Genomic DNA, 18,261 nt, shown 5'->3' with positions numbered 1-18,261 from the left:
AACCCTATCTGAACAAAAAATCCAACTATCTGACCTAAGGCACTAACATCTTGGAATGGACAGGGACCACAGACCTATTACATATGATGAAATTGAGGCCCACCTGTCCTTAATTTCATCATATGTAAAATGGGGATAGTCATAGTTTAGCTAACTTACAGGGTTCCTATGAATATGAGATGAGACAACACATGTAAAGCACTTAAACAGTGGCTGGCAGACAGTAAGCATTAAGTAAACAATAGTCATTATTAATATTACTGCTCTGTGGATCACTAAAGTGCAGCTGGCAAATATGATGCAAATGGAAGAGATCTGTCTTCTTTCATCTCTGTCCTTTAGGTGAAAGAACAGATACCATGGGTGAAAGATGAGGAGGCTTTCTTGTCTTTGACCCATTGCTTAAGCTGTTTCTTCTGCCTGGGGGGTGCCTCTTTACTGTTCCAACTCCTGTGACCCAGACCAAATATCACCCTTTCTGTGAAGTCTTTCCAAATAAAGGGCTCCCTTTCAGTGCGGAATTTCCACAGCATATAATGTGCACCTCAGGTTCTGTCCTGTGTACCTGCCCAAGCCCTCCACTATACTCACTGTGACCTCCCTGAAGGCAGGCCCCAGTCTATATGCTGGGGTCTCTTTCCTCTTCTTGGCACTAGAGAAAATCCCTTGGAGAAAGGTGAAAGCCTTGTGGAGGTCCCAGAATTAGAGAGGCTGATGGGGGCCAAGAAGCCAACCAGGATGGGATGAGGCAGGTCACCAAGAACAGGACTTGGGGTAGCTCAGAATCAGGAGACAACACAAAGAAAATTCCCATAGATAGAAGCAGGTGGGGCAGAGGGAGAAGCAAAGTGGGTTGAGTGGCAGATAGAAGAAAGGAGGTAAGAGGAGAGCAGGGGGTGGGGAAGGTGTGCTGAACCTGAATAGGGAGTTGAGGAACTTGAAGATTTCTGGCCAAATGCAGAAGGAAGAGCTGCCCAATATCCAGTGATTCCCAATAACTTACAAAGGGCATGGGATTTAGAGAGGAACAAGACACATTCCTGTACTTTCAGAGCTCCCAGTTCAGTGAGGGTGAGAGGCAAGTAGTGAAAAACTGCAAGTGAGAAGGTGAGTGGTGCTCTGAGAAGTACAATGGAGAGCTCTTGGCAGTAAGACACAGAATGAAAAGACCCGAGGATGCCATAAGGGGAGGGTGCCTATGTGGAGAGTGATAGACATGTGTGTTAAAGGAGGTAACAATTAATTAACCTAGCTAGCTAGCTAGCTAGCTAGTTAGCTATCTATCTATTTATTTATTTATTTTAAAGATGACCGGTAAGGGGATCTTAACCCTTGACTTGGTATCGTCAGCACCATGCTCTCCCAAGTGAGCTAACTGGCCATCCCTATATAGGGATCTGAACCCTTGGCCTTGGTGTTATCAGCACCACACTCCCCCAAGTGAGCCATGAGCCAGCCCTAAGGAGGTAACAATTTAAAGGAGAAGCACCAAAAGCTGGGGGTGGGCTGACGGAGAAGCCAGAAGGAGAAAGTGCTGAGGAAGATCTGAAAGGGAACCATTCAAAGGTAGAACCTGAAGCAACTGCTCAGAGGGTGGGGCAACTTTCAAGGAGGGTAAGGAGTCTTTCTGGAGGATGGGAACTTCAAAAAGGGGACTCCCAGGTAAATGGGGGGGGGGTGCAGTAGGGCACAGAGGCATACCCTGAGTCATCTTTCAGGGGGCTTTTTCTGGGGAAAGGGAAATCCTCCCAAAAGGCAGTGGTTCTCAAATTTGGGCGTGCATCAGAATCACCAGGGAGGTTTGTTAAAAACTCAGACTGCTGGGTCCTACTCCCAGGTTTTCTATTAGGTAGGTCTGAGTGGGACCTAAGAATATGCATTTCTAGCAAGTGATGCTGCTGCTGCTGGTACAGGGACAACACTTTGTGAACCACTGCTATCGGGAAAGGGATTCTTTAGTGAGGAGACACTCAAAGGGAAAAAGGAAGGCAGCTTCAGAAAGGAAAATGGGGACAGTCCTCAAGAAGTTTCTAAGAAGGGTGTTAAGAGTCTTCCAATCTCTGAAAGGAAGAGAGGTCTATGAGGATGTGGTCTGAAAAAACAGGTCTGAGGGAAAGATCTCTGAGCATTCGGATTTCAAGGGATGGTGAGGTGTGTCTTAAGGATCTTTTTTTTTTTTTCAGGGGAAATTGCAAACATGGTCCCCCACTACCACAAATTAGGCAGTCGAATTTCCTGCATTCGGGGAAATCGCAGGAGTCAGCACACCCAGAGTGCAATGGATGAGCCTCACCATGGGAAGACCACCTATGTGATCATGGTATCTCCCCTGTCAGGTAAGTATTCTTAAGGATCTTTAAAAGGAGACATAGAGGCTCTGTGGGACGGAGTCTGAAGGATGGAAGGGGGCTCTTAAGGAATAACAAGGGAAGGAGGCTCAGACCCAAGAAGGTTCTCTGAGTTGATCTTAGAGGAAACAGAATGGGGCAGATGAGAGGGTATAAATAGGGATTTTAAATGGGGTAAGCCTGATAGGGTCCTGAAGATGGTTTCTCGGAGATGTCAGAGGGGGAATCTGAGGGAGAGTTCTGAGGAAGTCTCAGGAATCACTGGGGGTCAGTTGCTGCTGCAGAGCAATTTTGGAGAAAATTCTGCAAAGGGTGTCTGGGGAAGGTGTGGTCTTCAGAGAGAAAGGTCTTCGGTGTACTAAAGCAGGATGACGGAGGAATCTTTTAAGGAAAAACTCCTCAGAGATCTCAGATGAGAAATCTGAGTTGTCTCTAAAACGGCATATGGGGAAAGTGGGTCTTCTGAGGGGATCTGGGAGTGTCAGAGTAAAGGATATTTCAGAAAGAATTCTGGGCCTCTCTAAGAACAGGAGCTCAGAGAGTTATTTTGAACAAAGATTATGGGTGTGTATGTGTGTGGGGTCTTCTACAGGGGTTCTAGTGGATTTGAGGGACCTGTGAGGGAGAGCTCAGTGAGGAAAATCTCTAGAAAAATCTCTTAGTAAGGCAGAGGTCTCTGAGTACTGATTCAAGGGGTTATGGAGGTGTCAGGAGGGTCTCTGGAAGAAATTTCGAGGACATATCTCAGGAGGGCTCAAGGGGGTTGCTGGAGTCTCAGAGAAGATGTGAGGTGGTCCTGAAAAATTGCATCACAGAGGGGTCATGAAGAGGATCTTGAGGTCTCACAGGGGTTGTGAGGATATTGGGAAAGTTCATCTAAAACAGGTCTACGAAGGGGCATTTTGAAGGGTTATCTAACAAGGGTTCTAGAGAATATGACAGAAACTATGAGGACACTTTTTGGGATCCTTGAACAGTTTTTGAACACATGGTATGGGTTACTGGGAAAGATTTGAGATATGCAAAAGGGTTTTGGAAGAGATTTTTGGAATATGGGAGAAGAGTTCTCTGGAGACTTCAGGCAATTTCTGAAGCAGATATTTAGGATAAGTGGGTGGGGGGGGTCTTGGGAAGATTGTTGGGGTATATGAGGATGACCTCTAGGGTGTTTCAGGGTGGTGAGATTTGAAGGACATGAGGTCCTTGGGAGAGACTTTTGGGATCTCTGGAAGAGTACAAAGGGATACTGAACCGGAGAGTGTGTATGGGAGATGGCTGCAATATGGTGATGGGGGATGAGGTCCTCAGGTGAGTTTTTTGGATCTGGGGGCATTTCAGTCTCTGAGAAAGATTTTTCCGGATGAGAAGGAGATCTGCAGGGAAGATGTTCAGGTTACATCAGGGGAATTCTGAAGGATTTGGGGAGGGGGGCTCTGAAATGCAGGGCATGTGAGTGAAAAATCTCCAAGGAGATTTCTGGAATGGGGGTAGGTGGGAGGGAAAATTCTTGGGATATCTGAGGGGAAAGTCTGTTGGGATATGCGAGGCAGGTCTCTGGGGGAGATTTCTGTAACGTATGGGGTCTGCAGGGGACTTCAGGGAGTCTCTGAAAGAGGTTGTGAGGGTTTAGGAAGGAGGCTCCTGAAGGAGACAGCTGAGATATGCTGTCAGAATATACGAGGAGTGGCCGCCGCGGAATATTTTTAGCGACAGGGGGAGGATGCGGGATTTGGGGCCAAAGGGCGGGGGTCTATGAGGAAAACTGTTGGGACGTATGAAGGTCTCTGAAGAAGGCGGTTGAAACGTGAGGGTTGGTCTCTGGGGAAGCCTTTCCAGAAGGAGCGGGAGGGTTTTCAGGGGGCTCTGGGAGGCAGATCTGTGGGGGGTCATGAGGGAAGTCCCCGGCCCGGCCCCTCGCGATCCGCAGGCTGGAGGTGGGTTTCGGAGGAAAGCTTCCGAAGGGGCCCGGGAGGCAGGTTCCGAGACGGGTGCGGGATCCTCTCGCGGGCTCGGCCCCTCGAGGCCCGCGCTACGCGTTCGCCGCCGCCCGCGGCTCGGGGTCCCTGAGGGGGCGGGGCCGCCCGCGCGGCCTGGGTCGCCCTGAGGGGAGCCCCGCGCGCCCCGACTCGCCGCCGCCCCGTGCCCACCAGGCCCGACCCGGCCCGAGACTCACCGCCTCGGCCTCCGCCGCCGCCGCCGCCCGGGCCTCCTCAGACTACCGCCGCCGCCGTCGCCCCCTCTCTGGCCCGCGAGCTCCCCTCCCTCCTCCCGCACCGACCACCGCCGCCGCCGCCGCCGCCGCCGCCGCCGTCGCGCTGCGTCACCGCGCCGTGCGTCACCGCCTCTGGCCCCGCCCCGACATGGCCCCCGCGCGCCGGCATTAGCTTACGCCCAGGTGACAATCGGCGCGTCAGCCAACGGGCGGCGAGGGCAGCGCGAAGGGCGGGAGGTGTGCTCCGAGAAAGGCGGGGTCCTGGCGCGCAGGGGAGCGACGGGGGTGGAACGAGGCCCAAGAGACCCGCCCCCTCCTCAATGGGATTGGTCGGACGTGGAGGTGACGGGCAGTCGGCCAGGGCCGGGACTCGGGGCGGGCGGGCGGGGAAGGGGAGGGGAGCGCGCCGCGTTGCCAAGAGCAACGGGCCGGGCGTAGCCCGGGATTGGACCTCCAGGCCAGCAGGGGACATCCTCGCACCAGTCTACCTCAGCTTCCACGAGCTAAATCACAATTCCTTATTCTGGCGTTCAAGGCCACCTCTTCCCCGCCCCTCTGGCAAGCCCCACCCAAGGCCTTTGCCCAGCTGTGTCGCCGAGAGTCTGCTCTCGGGTTTCTGGAGTCTGATCCTGCTGCTTCCTCTCTCAGATGGGAATAGAGAGGCGAGATCTACCCTTTAGGATTGAAAGAGAGAATGCATATAAAGCGCTTGGCACAAAGGAGGCCGTCAATAAATGGGAGTTGTTGCTGTGACTTTTGTTGTAATCTAGTCATTCCACAAACTGTCCTGGATCAGGGGGAACTAATCAGAGGGCGACCCGCACTCCCAAGGCTCACGGGTGAGAGACATGGCTTGTTATAGGAATTCAAAGAAACGCAGTCAGGGTGGAGTGTCGAGTTCAAGACAGGGAGTGGTGAGAAATGAGATGTTTGGTCACTTGAGGAAGTTTGGAATTGTCCTGGCGGCACAAGGGAGCCGTGGAAGGGCTTCAGGCCGGGGAGGGTCATGGTGAGTTTGAGGTTTTGGAAAAATGTCTCTGGCTTATATATGGATGGCGGATTGGAAAGAATGGAACTGGGGGTCAGGAGTCCAGGGAGGCGGCTGGGGGCGGGGGTGGGGGTGTGCACCAGGGCGGGACCGCGGGAGGGGGGGGTGCAAGTAGGAGGGGCGCCCAGGAGGCCCAGCGAACCAGCCCAGGGACTGGTTGGCCGTGGAGCAGGAGAGCGGGAGAAAAGTCCAGGACAAAGCCGTCTGGCTGGGAGATTGGGCCCTAGAGGAGAAGTAGGTTGGGAAGATAACTGAGCCCACGAGGTCCAGGAGGCTGCACAACCCCCGGGTCTGGAGGTTAAGAGAGAAATTGGGGCTGGAGACCAAGATTTAAGGATCATCAAAGATGGTAATTGAGGCCGTTAGTGACCTAGCCCGGGGGAGGATATGGAGGATGAATGGCGAGGACTGAACAGAACCCTGAGAAACAGGGACACTTAGGGTTTGAGCAAAGGAATTGACATTCTTCTGTGAAGATTGAGAACGGGGAACCAGAGACAGGAGGAAAACCAGGAAAGTGGCATCACAGGCACTGTGAGGAAAGGCCATTTCAAAGGCGGAGGGGGGATCGCAAACTCTATCCACTACCCCCTATATTTAAGCAACAACTTTCACACTGTATAGAATGATTGTGCTTGATGCATTTATTCATTCAATAATATTGCTTGAGTATCTAATAGGTGCCAGGCTCTGTTCAAGGTGCTAGAAATACAACAATGACCAAGGCAGACAAAAATGCCTGCCTTCGTGAAGCTTGCATTCTATTTGGGGAACACCAACAGTAAATAAGGAAATACAGTATAACTTGGTGATAAGTGCTACAGAGAAAAAAAAAAAAAAGGCAAGCTAAGGGGATAGAATAATGGGGTCAGAATTATTTTAGATGGGGAAAGACCTCTTTCATCGGGTGAGATTTGAACAGAAATCTGAAGGAATGAAAGGGCAAAGCATGAAGGAAAGAGTTTCAGAAAGAGGGAACAGCCAAGTTCAAAGCCCTGTGGCAGGCTCATTCACAGAACCATAAACAGGTTAGCATGGCTGGAGTGGAGTGAGCAAAAAGAGTAGTGGAGGAAAGGGTCCAAGAGGTAATAAGGAAGGGGTGACAGCAGATAATTTAGTTTTAAAAGTTACTTTGGTTTTTACCCAAATGATGTCGGAGCCATGGGAGGGTTTTGAGAGAGGGGGGGATGTCATCTGACTTTGGTTTTATTAGGATCCCTCTGGCAGTCATGTGAGGAATAGACTGTGGGGGCAGGGTGGGATCAGAGAAACAATGAAGAGGCTGCTGTGATCACTCAGGCAGGACATGAAGGTGGACAAGACCAGGGGATGGGCTGTAGAGGAGAAGAAGTGGGCAGGTTCTAGTTATATTTGAAGTCCAGAGCTGACAAATTCTGGTGTATCTTATGAGAGGGAAGATAAGGGTTAAGGATGACCCTAAGACATCCAGGTGGAGATGTCAGGTTGGCATGTACATGTAAAAGTCTGGAGTTCAGGGAGAGGATCGGGATGGAGAAATAATTAAGGTATCCCCTTTGAAAGCCTGGATGAGATCAGGAAGAGGGTAAAGTAGATGGGAAAGAGAAGGGGACTGTGGACCAATATTATAACAGAAGGAATCAGTAAGAGAGACTGAGCGGCCAAAGGAGTAGGAAGAAAACAAGATATCCTGAAAGCCAAAAGAAGAAAATGTTTCAGGGAACAGAGAGTGACTGACTGTGTCAGATGCACCTGGTGAGGACTGAGAATTGACCATTCGATCCAGCACTAGGGCAGGCATTAGTGATCCTCACCGGGTGTGTCCATGGAGAGGGGCAGGGCGAAAGTCTGGTTGGAGAGGGGTTAAGAGCAAATTGGGGGGAGAAATTGGAGGCAGCAAATGTAGACAATTCTGAGAAATTTTGCTGAAAAAGGAAAGAAATGAATGAGCAGTAGCTGGACGAGAGATAGGGTTTTTAATTTTTAAGATGGAAGAAATAACACCACATGTAGATTAAGTGGAAAGATCCAGTAGGCATGGGGACATTGATGATGCAGGAGAGAGAGGGGGATAGTTGCAGAGATGCCCTTGAGTAGGTGAGGGGGGTGGGATCAGTGCAGGGTGGGGGTTTTGCCCATTACTATGGGGGGAGGCCATCACAGTGGGCAGGACAAAGTGGGGCTAGGACCCCGTGATTCTCTTTTGTTTGCTTATATTTTCTTGTTGAATTATACATGGTTTTCTTATAAATTTTTTTTTTTTTTTTAAGATGACTGGTAAGGGGATCTTAACCCTTGACTTGGTGTTGTCAGCACCACGCTCTCCCGAGTGAGCCACAGGCTGGCCCTATAAATTTATTTCCTTTTATTTCTCCCTTATATGACAGTTAGGATGTTATGTTGATTTTTTTTTTTTTTAATGTGTGTAAGGTTATATTATCCAGGAATTTTATTTCAGGATGGGAAAGGGGGTGATATAAAACACTCAATTAAAAAGGAGGTATTGGTCTGACAGGATTGAACTCCATTGTTGTAGGGCCTCATAGGCCATTGTAAGGCCCAGGAGATTGAATAAGTGCAGGAAAAGTTACCATTACCCTGGCAGTGTGGACTTGCCTCTCTGGTCTCCATTTTGCCATTAACATAATGAATGGCAGTGTGATTAGCAAAAGACTTTGAACTCAAACTCCCCTTTTCCAGATCTGGGATTCAAATATTCCAGATGGGGGTAAATCCAGGAAGGCCTCCTGGAGGAGGAGAGTAGCAAAAGAGCTCATTATTATCTACTGTTTCCGTGTGTGTGTGTGTGTGTGTGTGTGTGTGTGTGTGTGTGTGTGTGTGTGTGTGTGTGTGTGTGTGTGTGTGTGTGTGTGTGTGTGTGTGTGTGTGTGGTGGCTGGCCACTATAGGGATCGAACCCTGGACCTTGGTGTTATATAATATCTACTGTTTATTGAGGGTATCTTCCATACCAGATGATATATGATGCTATTTTATCCTTACAGCAATCCTGAATCAGAGGGGTGAAGTTACATAGCTAGGGTCACATAGCAAAGCAGTATTTGAACCCTGGTCTGAGTGACTGCAAAGACTGACAGGTCTTGTCAGATGAGGGGAAGGAAGGAGGGGAGGAGCTCTCTGTGACAGCTGTCCCAGAATGGGCATAAACAGGATGTGGTGTGGATGAAACCTTCCCCCAACCCCACAGCCCGGCCCCTGCAGCCCTGGTCCCCACCCCCAGAAGACAGCGGAACTGAGAAAAGAAGAGGCCCGTGGACAGAAAAGCCATGGTCAGGGGGCCGGGGGTCATTTGGGAAGGGCTAGGGGCTGGGGATAGGGCTGGGAGGGCACCTGGGTAAAGGTCAGGCTATGGGATTAAGGTCATAAACTGGGAAGGGAACCCAGCTATAGTAAAGGGCCTGGCTAGGGGAAGAGAGATGGTGGTTCCGGGTTTCCAGGCAAGCGGATACCTGTGTCTCCTTGAGTGTTGCCCGAGCGTACCCACCAAGAAGGCTGGAATCTAGCTTCGGCTCTGCTCCTCAAGCTGTGTGCCCTGGTGAGGGGCAGCATCAGCTCTGCAGAAAAGGCACCTTGTCCTAATGTTCATTGAGGCATCAGATGGGCTAATGTGGCCCTCCACTTCATTAGTGGATGGAGAAACTGAGCTTTGGGAAAGGGTGGAGGGACTGAGGCCAGACCAGCTCAGCTGTTACTGGGTTCCTCTGGCAGTCTGATTCCCTGGTAGTGTGCGAGGTGGACCCAGAGCTAAAGGAAAAGCTGAGGAAATTTCGCTTCCGAAAAGAAACGGACAATGCAGCCATAATAAGTGAGTGACATCTTCCCCCACGGAAGGATGGGAGGGGGTTCAGACGAGCAGGGCGGGCTGGGCTAGTTTCCCCCATGGACGGGTCGGGCGTCTAAACCTTGTGCACCATCCCTCTCTAGTGAAAGTGGACAAAGATCGGCAGATGGTGGTGCTGGAGGAAGAATTTCAGGTGAGAGGATGGGGTGGATGGGACCCCCAAGAGGTATAGGATGGGACCCCCAAGAGGTACAGGATGGGACCCCCAAGAGGTACAGGATGGGACCCCCAAGAGGTACAGGATGGGACAAGGAGACCGAAGGGGCTGGAACTGATGCTAAAAGCTTGGCATTGGGGGCCACTTGACCTGGAGGTCAAGTTCCAGCTCAGTTGTGATCCAAGACAAGAGACTGCCCATGTGTCTCTGTTTCCTCATCTGTGAAATGGGGACAATAATACCTACCTCATAGGGTTGTTTGCAGATCCAATTATTTAATCCTTGTCATGGGTTCAGAACAAGGCCTGTCACTTGGTATATGCTCAGTAAAGTGATCATGATGATGATAACAATAATATTTTATTTGCACTGAAAGTTTACAGATAACGTAACAAGAAGCTAGTGGAAATCCTTTATAAAAGGGTAGACCTCATGCTTTCGTGGCTTCACTGTTTTTATTAGTAACATGGGGATCATAATAAGGCTTCCTTCATAGTGTTTTGGTAAGGATTTATGAGGGGGTCCTTTGGGACTGGGACTAGGGGTGTTTGATTAAGGGAGAGGGATTGGCCAGGAGCTGGGCTCCCTCAGGTCCTCTGAAAGGAAGTGTAGTGAAGTGGTTAAGATTTGAACACAGATTCAAATCTGAACTCTGCTGCTTACTGTCTGTGTAACCTTGGGCAAATACCTTAACACCTCTGGGTCTCAGTCTCCTGAGTTGTAAAGTGGGCATAATAATAGGACCTACCCCATAGAGTTATTGGGAGAGTTCAATGAATTAATCTATGTGTGTTTCTTAGAACAATGCCTAGGCACACGGTAAGTGCTCCTTTAATAGCAGTCATTCCTTTTCTTCTCTGCTGTTTTCTTGCCTCAGAATATTTCCCCAGAGGAACTGAAAATGGAGTTGCCAGAGAGACAGCCCAGGTATCCTGGGGGAAGGAAGGGGAGGATCAGGCCACAGGAAGAGGGGTGATGATGGGGGTACAGACTAAGAGACTGCTTGGGTTCCAGCCTTATTCATGGGCTCACAAGCTCTGTGTTTGACGCCAAGTGTTCATATTCAAGAACTTTTCATTGGTATAGTAATATTTTATTGCAGAGTTTTACACTGATCATTTATACTTGATACTGGTTTAGAGTTTGCTTTTTTGTACAAACTTTGTCAGGTTTTGGTCTCAAAATTACACTGGCTTCATTTTTTTTTTAAATGAAATTTTCCTTTTTAAAAAAAATTTTTTTATTTTGACCAGTAAGGGGATTGCAACCCTCAGCACGGTGTGGTCTGCACCACGCTCAGCCAGTGAGTGCACCGGCCATCCCTATATAGGATCTGAACCCGCAGCCTCGGCGCTGCCAGTGCCACACTCTCCCGAGTGAGCCACAGGGCCGGCCCGAAATTTTCCTTGTCAATGCTCATGAACACTTTAGGTAGCAAAGAAACTATTTGACCTTTAATGTTCAGGTAGAATCCCATGGAAGCCATATAAGCCTGGTGCTTTTTTTGGTGGAAGAGCTCTTTGAACATTTCTACAAAAACTGGACTGTATAGATTTTTCATCTTGACTGAGTTCATTTTGGGTCTGCAGGATTTGGAGCCTTGATCCCAGGCTCTAGGTCTCAATCAGGATAGGCATATGATGGTTGCACAGGGCCCCACACACAGAAGAGGGCCTCCCACATGTGGGTTAATGCTGACATTCTTCATAGCTTTATCTTTTTGTGGGGGGGCAGCTGGCCTGTATGGGGATCCAAACCTGTGACCTTGGTGTCAAAGCTGTGCTCTAACCAACTGAGCTATCTGGCCAGACCCCATAGTTTTATCTTTGAGTTTGTCTTTTGCATGAAGTCTGATGGGACAATGGAGCATGTGCTGGGGGCTTGGAGCCTTGGCTCACATGCAGTCTCACCTCCTGCTGTCTCCACTGGACAGGCTCTCAGCCACCCACTGTCTACACCCACTCAGTGACTGCTGCTGCCCTGAGGCCCCCTGCTGGTGCAGGGAGGGTCAAGGCTCAGCACGCACCCCCTGCGTGACAAGTTACAGGGTGTGCCTATGAGTGACTACATTTCCCGTGTGAGCATCCCCATGCCCGAGAGAGCAAGGCCTTACATAGCAAATGAAAAAAGACCATGATCAGTCTAGAGAGAGACTGAAGCAAAAAGGAAAAAGCTTTTTCCTGCTTTTTGAACAAGGGGCTCCACGTTTTCATTTTGCTCTGGACTTGGCAAATTATGTAGCCAGCCCTGGAACAGCCCGGTCTTTAGTGTGCTGGACAATATTTCATAGTGGTTGAGCACTCACATTCTGGCGCTGAACTTCCTGGGTTCAAATCTTTCCTCTATCCATAGAACCTCAGGCAAGTGACTCTGGGCCTTAGTTTCCCTCTCTATACTATGGGGATAATAACAGTGGCTATCTTATAGGGTTATTGTGAGCCAAATAAGCACTTACTATTATTATTTTCAGAAAGCACTTACTGTGTTTGAGGCCAGCCCCCAGAGTCCCAGGTGATAACCCTATGTTCTTAGACTCAGTCAGATTTCAAAGTTGTGGACTCTGGCTGTCGGGCCTGGGCTCTAGGCCAAAGTCCTGAGTTTGAATTCCCTTTTGTTGGTGTAGGTTCGTGGTTTACAGCTACAAGTACGTGCACGAGGATGGCCGAGTGTCCTACCCTTTGTGTTTCATCTTCTCCAGCCCTGTGGGTGAGACACAGCTCTACCGTCCTGAGAAGGGGGTCTTAGATTATGTGTGCAGGGTGTGTGTGTAAGCCTGTGTATGTGAGTGCAGATGTCTGCCTATGGGTGTGTGTGTGGGGCTGTATGAATGTGTATTAGAGTGTGAGTGGGCAACTGTGTTAGAGTGTGAGGACTGCGTGAGTGTGACAAGGACTGTGTGAGTGTGACTACGAATGTGTGTGCAAATCTATGCAGGCACCTGTGTAAGAGTGCAAACGTGAAAGCACACATGCGTGTGGCAGGGCGAGTGTGTGTGGCACGTGTGGTGTTTGTGCGTGTGAGTGCATGTGTGTGACTGTGTGAATGTGTGCAGGTGCCTGTGTTAGAGTGTGAAGACTGTGTGAGCATGTGTGTGGCTATGTATGTATGTGCAAATGTGCGCAGGCACCTGTGTTAGCGTATGAGCATATGAGAGCATGTGTGTGATGGGGTGAGTGTACAGCCTGTAGGGGGTGTGTGTGCGGCATGTGTGGTATGTGTGGTGTGTGAGGACAGTGATGTAGAGGTAGGAGCTAAGATTCATCAGGAGCCCACCTATCCTCCTCAGTCCTGAGGCGTAAGCCAGCCAACCTCTTCCTTTTACCTAGAAATCTATCTGGCCCCTAAGTCATCCCCAGAGACCCTCAGAATAACTTGAAACCCCTAAACAAACATAGAAACTTTGAGAACAGCCATCAGGAACCTCCTTGGAATAACTCCTAGAATCCTTATTAAATTGCAGGGCCTATAGGACATTACTAGAGCTTTAAAGAACATACCTGGGGTCCCAGTTATGTACCCTTCTCTTTTCCACACAGGCTGCAAGCCGGAACAACAGATGATGTATGCAGGGAGTAAAAACAGGCTGGTGCAGACCGCAGAGCTCACAAAGGTCCAGACTGGGACTAGAATCCAGAGTATTAGGGAGGAGGGAACTGAGGGAGGAGGGGCTGGGGGCCCAGACTCCTGGCTGTGCGCGAGGAGGAGGCTGGAGTCCTCACTGTCTTATTTCCTGAGTGTATCATAATGCTGAATGAAACCTCTCTCTGCCCAGGTGTTTGAAATCCGCACCACTGAGGACCTCACCGAGACCTGGCTTCAAGAGAAGTTGTCATTCTTTCGTTGACCCGAATTCCTGATGTCTGAGTCCCGAGGGATACTGGGGACTCAGACCCCTAGGACCTGAACATCCACGACCCTAAAGAAATTAAAAGTACAGGAACTCAGAGATCCTCAGTTCTGGCCAGTTTCTGCCCCTCATTGTAGGCTCTAGCCGACAGTCCCTGCAGTACCAGCCTTGGGCCAGCAGGGGGTGGGCAGACGTAGTGGAATGAGAGAGAGGCCTCCTGGACGGAAAGGAGGATACCCGTTTCTCCAAATGAAAGGGACTGTTCTGTAGGATTTCCTCAGGTGTTGCGGGAGTGGGAAGTGGGGCAACGGGTCAGGGAGAATGGGAGGCCTGGGTCTCCTGGAGGAACTGGGGAAATATCTGAATCTATGGAGGGGTAAGTCTCAAGCCTGGTTCCCCTCCTCTCTTCTTCCTTTCCAGCTGGGGGGCTAGCAGGCATCAGCAGGCATTGAGTGCAACTTTTCTCAGCTAAACCCCCCAGTAGGAAGCATTTCAAAGCCAAAAAGTCGTCAAAGGAACAAACATAATTGCTTCAGGGGCTTGGGAGTTGCTGGGGTGGATGGTTTGTGTGGTTGGGTAGGCCTGAGGTCCCAGGGCTGGGGAATGTGAAGAGGATCCAGGACCCTCAGTGGATCCCCAAGGGGTAGGAAGTTGAGGAGACAGGGAAGGGACACCTGGAGATTCTTCTTTCCTTTCTTCTGGCATTTCTGAGCATTGAACCCTCTCAGGTTTTCCTTCTCTGTCTCGGAGGGACATTTATTGAGTACCCACAGTGTACCAGTCTCTGAGAATTCCGAGATAGGCAGGTCTTCACACAGATGAATAACACTTTCTATTTTCTGTCACTCTCTGCTTCTCCTCCATGTCTATGATTATTCCTCTGTCCCCAGATTCAGGGACTTGGGAACTCCCTCTCCCCACCCCTTTCCAGGTTACTTGTAGAAAGGTGGCTGTTGCCATGGTAACAATGACACAGTGACCTTGGGCCTGGGCTGCCCCTCCCCCAACCCTGGTGTTCCTGGGGGAGGGTCCAAAAGTCTAGCTCCAATCCTTCTCTCTCCCTCCTAGCCATAACACATCATCCCCTCACCACTCCACTCTGCCCCATCCCCTTCTCACCTTGTCTCTAATCAGAACAAGCCATTTGCATGAGGAATTCAGGATAGAATCACTATACACTGGGCCATAAAGAAATCCCCCCTGCCCTCAATTTCCGGGAGTTTAGGTTGAGCTGCTCTTCTCTCTGCTAGTACCCTCCTCCTCACCCCCATCTCTCTATCCCACCCTCTGATCACAGTCCCACACCCTGATGGCAGGAGATGGAAGAGGAGGAGGTGTGGGGATAAGAGGAGTCATTCAATTAAAGACGACAAGGAATTCTTGGACTGCAGAGGTCAGAGAGGCAAAGAGACTTGTCCAGGGTCATGCACTTACATAATCAAATGAATCATAATAGCTAACTCTTCTATTGAGGGGTTCCTATGTGGCTGGTACTTCTTTTATTTTTTTCTAAAGATGACCAGTAAGGGGATCTTAACCCTTGACTTGGTGTTGTCAGCACCACGGTCACCCAGTGAGCTAACTGGCCATCCCTATATAGGGATCCAAACGCATAGCCTTGGTGTTATCAGCACCGCACTCTCCCAAGTGAGCCACAGGCCAGCCCTGTGCTAGGTACTTCTACAAGCATTTTACAGACATTAATTTATCTAATCCTTAACAATACCCCATGAAGAAGGTACCAGTATTTAAAGATGGAGAAATTTAAAGATGCAATTTAAAGATGAAGAAACCGAGGCACAGATACCAAAAATAGTTGTTTGAAGCCACATGGCTAGTGGTATGTACAGTTAGAATCCTAACCGCAGACTACCTTATGGTCAATGGTCACACCCTCTCTTAGGCAAGAGATTCAGGAAACCAGCTCCTCCTTTTCCTCTTCCTCCCCTCCTTCTTTTCCTCCTCCCTGGGACTCCCCACCCTTCCGTAGTTGAACTTCAGTTTGCATCCAGGCTTATGACCTCAAACAATCCAATCAGAAAGTGGCATTTACAAGGACTTGCCCAATCAGAAGCAAAGAGTTTTCAAAAGCAGGGACCAATCAGAAAGGGTAACCCAGAGGGGCAGTCCAATGCAAAATGGAGATGGCCAGGGATTGTGGAAGGACCAATCGGAGAGGTCAGAACAGAGTACACTGTCCAATGAAGAGTCAGCACAATGGGGCGTGGCTTTGAGTTTGGGGTGACTCCTTAGAAAAGCGGTACAAATTGGGGACCATCTCTGGTAGTTCCACCAGCCTACTGTCATATCTCCCCCAGATCCAAGCTCCCTGGTTTTTTGAATCCAGGCCCTAGATTTTCACTGGGGGACTTCTCTCTCCTAACCTTGAATGTGAGCAGGGCTTATGTTGGAGAGGTGGAGATCGGACTTTTTAGGACAGAGCTGGGAGTGGAGGACCCAGCCTGGGCATGAGGTGCCAAACCTAGGCTGAAAGCTAGCAAGCTTCTGGGGTGGAGGCTAAGGTGGAGGGGGTGGGGCTGGGCTGAGGGGGTGGAGCTTAGGCTTGCAGGCAGCTAGGCTGAGGAAGTCTGAACATTATATACTTTGGTATGGTCTCTAAAATAGAGAGGTGGGGCTCAGGCTGACTGGTCATTGCTTAGGTCAGATAGGGCTGTAATTTTTGCCTTGGAGCGAAGCCTAAGGGACAGAGGGTGGGGCCTAGGCTTGGGGGCGGGGCCTAACTTGTTGAAGAATGGGATTGGTCGTGGGTCTGTATTAGAAGGTCTGGGGCAGGAATTAGGGAAACAATTACACTATCTATTTCCACTTGTTGCCCTCTTTTTCCGGCCAACTCACATTCCCTGACCTTATGGGACATTCTCCAGCGGCTCGGGTATACCCCTTCTAGAGACCCCAGGATGGGAGGTTGTGTGTATTCCTCACTATGTTCCCTGAAGTGAGTCTGGAATGGGCCTACCTACCCAGCCCTCTCCCAAGACGTATTCAAGAACTTAAGTTTACAGAGTGCCCACTGGGTGCCAATCGCTATTCTGGGCACTGGAGAAAATAGATGTTCATAGCACTCTCCTCAGGAGGCTTACATTTCAATGACTAGAAAATAAACAATAAAGTAAACTACAAATTGGTAAACAAATAAGATCTTACAGAGAGTGATAAGTGCTATGAAGGAAATAAAATGAGGTGATGGATAGAAAGGTGGAATCCGTTGGGGCTATTTGTTAACTCTAGTCTTCAGAAGAGTCCTGTTTAATCCCCTCCCCCCCTCAATATTTATTATGAAAAATTTCAAACATGCAGCAAAGTTGAAATAATTTTACAGTGAACACCCATATATACCCACCACCTAGATTCTACCATGAACAGTTCACTATACTTCCTTTATCACGTATCGATCTATGCATCCATCAACCAATGCTTCTTATTTTTTATATATTTCAAAGTAATTTGTAGACATCAGAACACTTGGTGGAGGCCAGGGTGGGGGTGGCATGTGTAAACTGGAAACAGAAAAGGAAGGTCTCTCTGAAGAGATTATATTTGAGGTAAGACCTGAATGGAAAGAACGAACCAGCCAAGGAAAGGGGAGAAGACTGCAAAGGCCCAGGGGCTGCTGTGAGCGGGTGTGCTGGAGGAATAGAAAACGCGTCGTTGACACTGGAAGACAAGAGTGGTTGGGAATGAGGCCAGAGCTCACAGGACCAGATAGGCTCTGTGAATGAGGCCATCTTTGCCTGGGTTTTAGGCTCTTTGTTTCTCCAGCTCTGTGTGTCTCTGTCTCTCTTATTATCTTGTTTCTCATCCTCCCCTTTTCCACTCCTGTCCAGCCCAGACCAGCCTTCACCCTCTTTCCCCTTCACCCCCTTTCTGTTCTGCCACTTACTATCTGTGTGACCTTGGGCAAGTGCCTGAACCTCTCTGTGCCTCAATTTTCCTCATCTGTAAGATGGCTATGGTAATGTGACCTCTTCATCTGGCTGTTGTGAAGATTGAATGAAGTAATATATATGAGCCTTTAGAATCGTTCCTGGTATATAGTAGTGATGTAAATGTGTTCACTTTTGTTGTTATTATTATTCCTACCCTCATGCTTCTGCAGGGAGCAACAGGAACCATGGCAGGAGGTGAGGATGCTGTCTGGGTGGTGGTGGTGATGGGTAGAGTCTGGAGACTGGGCGGGTTGTGAGTGTCTCCAGGGGCATCTAATGGTTGTGAGTGGGGTCAAGTTTCATTAGAGGGGAGCAGGGCCGGTGTCATGTGATGGTATGGCTAGGAAGAATTTAGGGAAGGATTTGGGGGAGGATCTTGATATAGTGGGATTCAAAATGGGAAAGGTTTGAGACTTCAGGGATCTGGGGGCCCGCAATAAGACAGATTTTAAGGGGAGGCCTTCCTGGGTTGGAGGCCTTGTGAGTATCCCAGCAAGAGCTGAAGAGTGGACTCAGATACTCAGTGGGGTTTGAAGGAGGGGTTGGAGGTCAACTATGGAGTAGAGGTTGGGCAAAGAAGTCTAAACAAGGAAGAAGCAAGGCATTCTGGGCTCCATGGAAGTCACAGGGAAAGGGGAATGATGAATGATCTGCAGGGTCCAAGACAGAGAATGGGAACAGGAAGGCGTCAAGGTCCTCAGGGGGGCAGTACTGGTGGGGAAGATAGGAAGGAATGTGGGGCAAACTAGGGGTTCTGGAAACCAAAAGGTACCTTTGAGGGGAGGAGAGAGAGAAAGGTCTAAGGTGCCTAAGGGGGGTTGGAGGTTAGTCTGTGGTTTAATGGGGGTAATGGGGAAAGTTT

At 49.5% G+C, this 18,261-nt stretch overlaps 2 protein-coding genes and 1 non-coding gene across 4 annotated transcripts in view; 1 reads left to right on the top strand and 2 right to left on the bottom strand.

Annotated features, from left to right (window-relative positions):
- SAMD4B (sterile alpha motif domain containing 4B) overlaps positions 1–4,609 on the bottom strand; it is a 38,365-nt gene extending 33,756 nt beyond the window's left edge. Inside the window, exon 1 of the mRNA XM_063110165.1 lies at positions 4,522–4,609. The gene's annotated coding sequence lies outside the window, so the exon portion shown is untranslated. The remainder of the gene's footprint in view (positions 1–4,521) is intronic.
- Positions 2,181–2,344, bottom strand: LOC134389887 (U1 spliceosomal RNA). The gene has a single exon (XR_010024839.1). It is a non-coding gene; the product is annotated as a U1 spliceosomal RNA (small nuclear RNA).
- Positions 4,610–5,810: 1,201 nt separating the features above from the next.
- On the top strand, positions 5,811–13,516 carry GMFG (glia maturation factor gamma). 2 transcript variants are annotated; one of them, XM_063112587.1, is made up of 7 exons: positions 5,811–5,957; positions 9,316–9,412; positions 9,532–9,581; positions 10,483–10,532; positions 12,229–12,311; positions 13,142–13,215; positions 13,378–13,516. In XM_063112587.1, the coding sequence occupies exons 1-7, from the start codon at positions 5,955–5,957 to the stop codon at positions 13,447–13,449; spliced, it is 429 nt and encodes a 142-aa protein (XP_062968657.1). In that variant the 5' UTR covers positions 5,811–5,954; the 3' UTR covers positions 13,450–13,516. The 2 variants fall into 2 exon arrangements, with proteins under 2 accessions (XP_062968657.1, XP_062968658.1); XM_063112588.1 differs by lacking the exon at positions 5,811–5,957 and adding an exon at positions 8,794–8,876.
- Positions 13,517–18,261: the final 4,745 nt, after the last annotated feature.

The sequence above is a fragment of the Cynocephalus volans genome, chromosome 10 (assembly GCF_027409185.1).
Source record: "Cynocephalus volans isolate mCynVol1 chromosome 10, mCynVol1.pri, whole genome shotgun sequence".
In the NCBI taxonomy this organism is placed as follows: domain Eukaryota; kingdom Metazoa; phylum Chordata; class Mammalia; order Dermoptera; family Cynocephalidae; genus Cynocephalus; species Cynocephalus volans.
The sequence above is the reverse complement of the archived record's forward strand: the minus strand, read 5'-3'. Positions and strand labels throughout refer to the sequence as shown.

Coding starts and splice junctions, on each gene's coding strand:
- GMFG (XM_063112587.1), top strand. Junction 9,413..9,531: donor GGACAATGCAGCCATAATAA/GTGAGTGACATC, acceptor ATCCCTCTCTAG/TGAAAGTGGACAAAGATCGG. Junction 12,312..13,141: donor CATCTTCTCCAGCCCTGTGG/GTGAGACACAGC, acceptor TTTTCCACACAG/GCTGCAAGCCGGAACAACAG.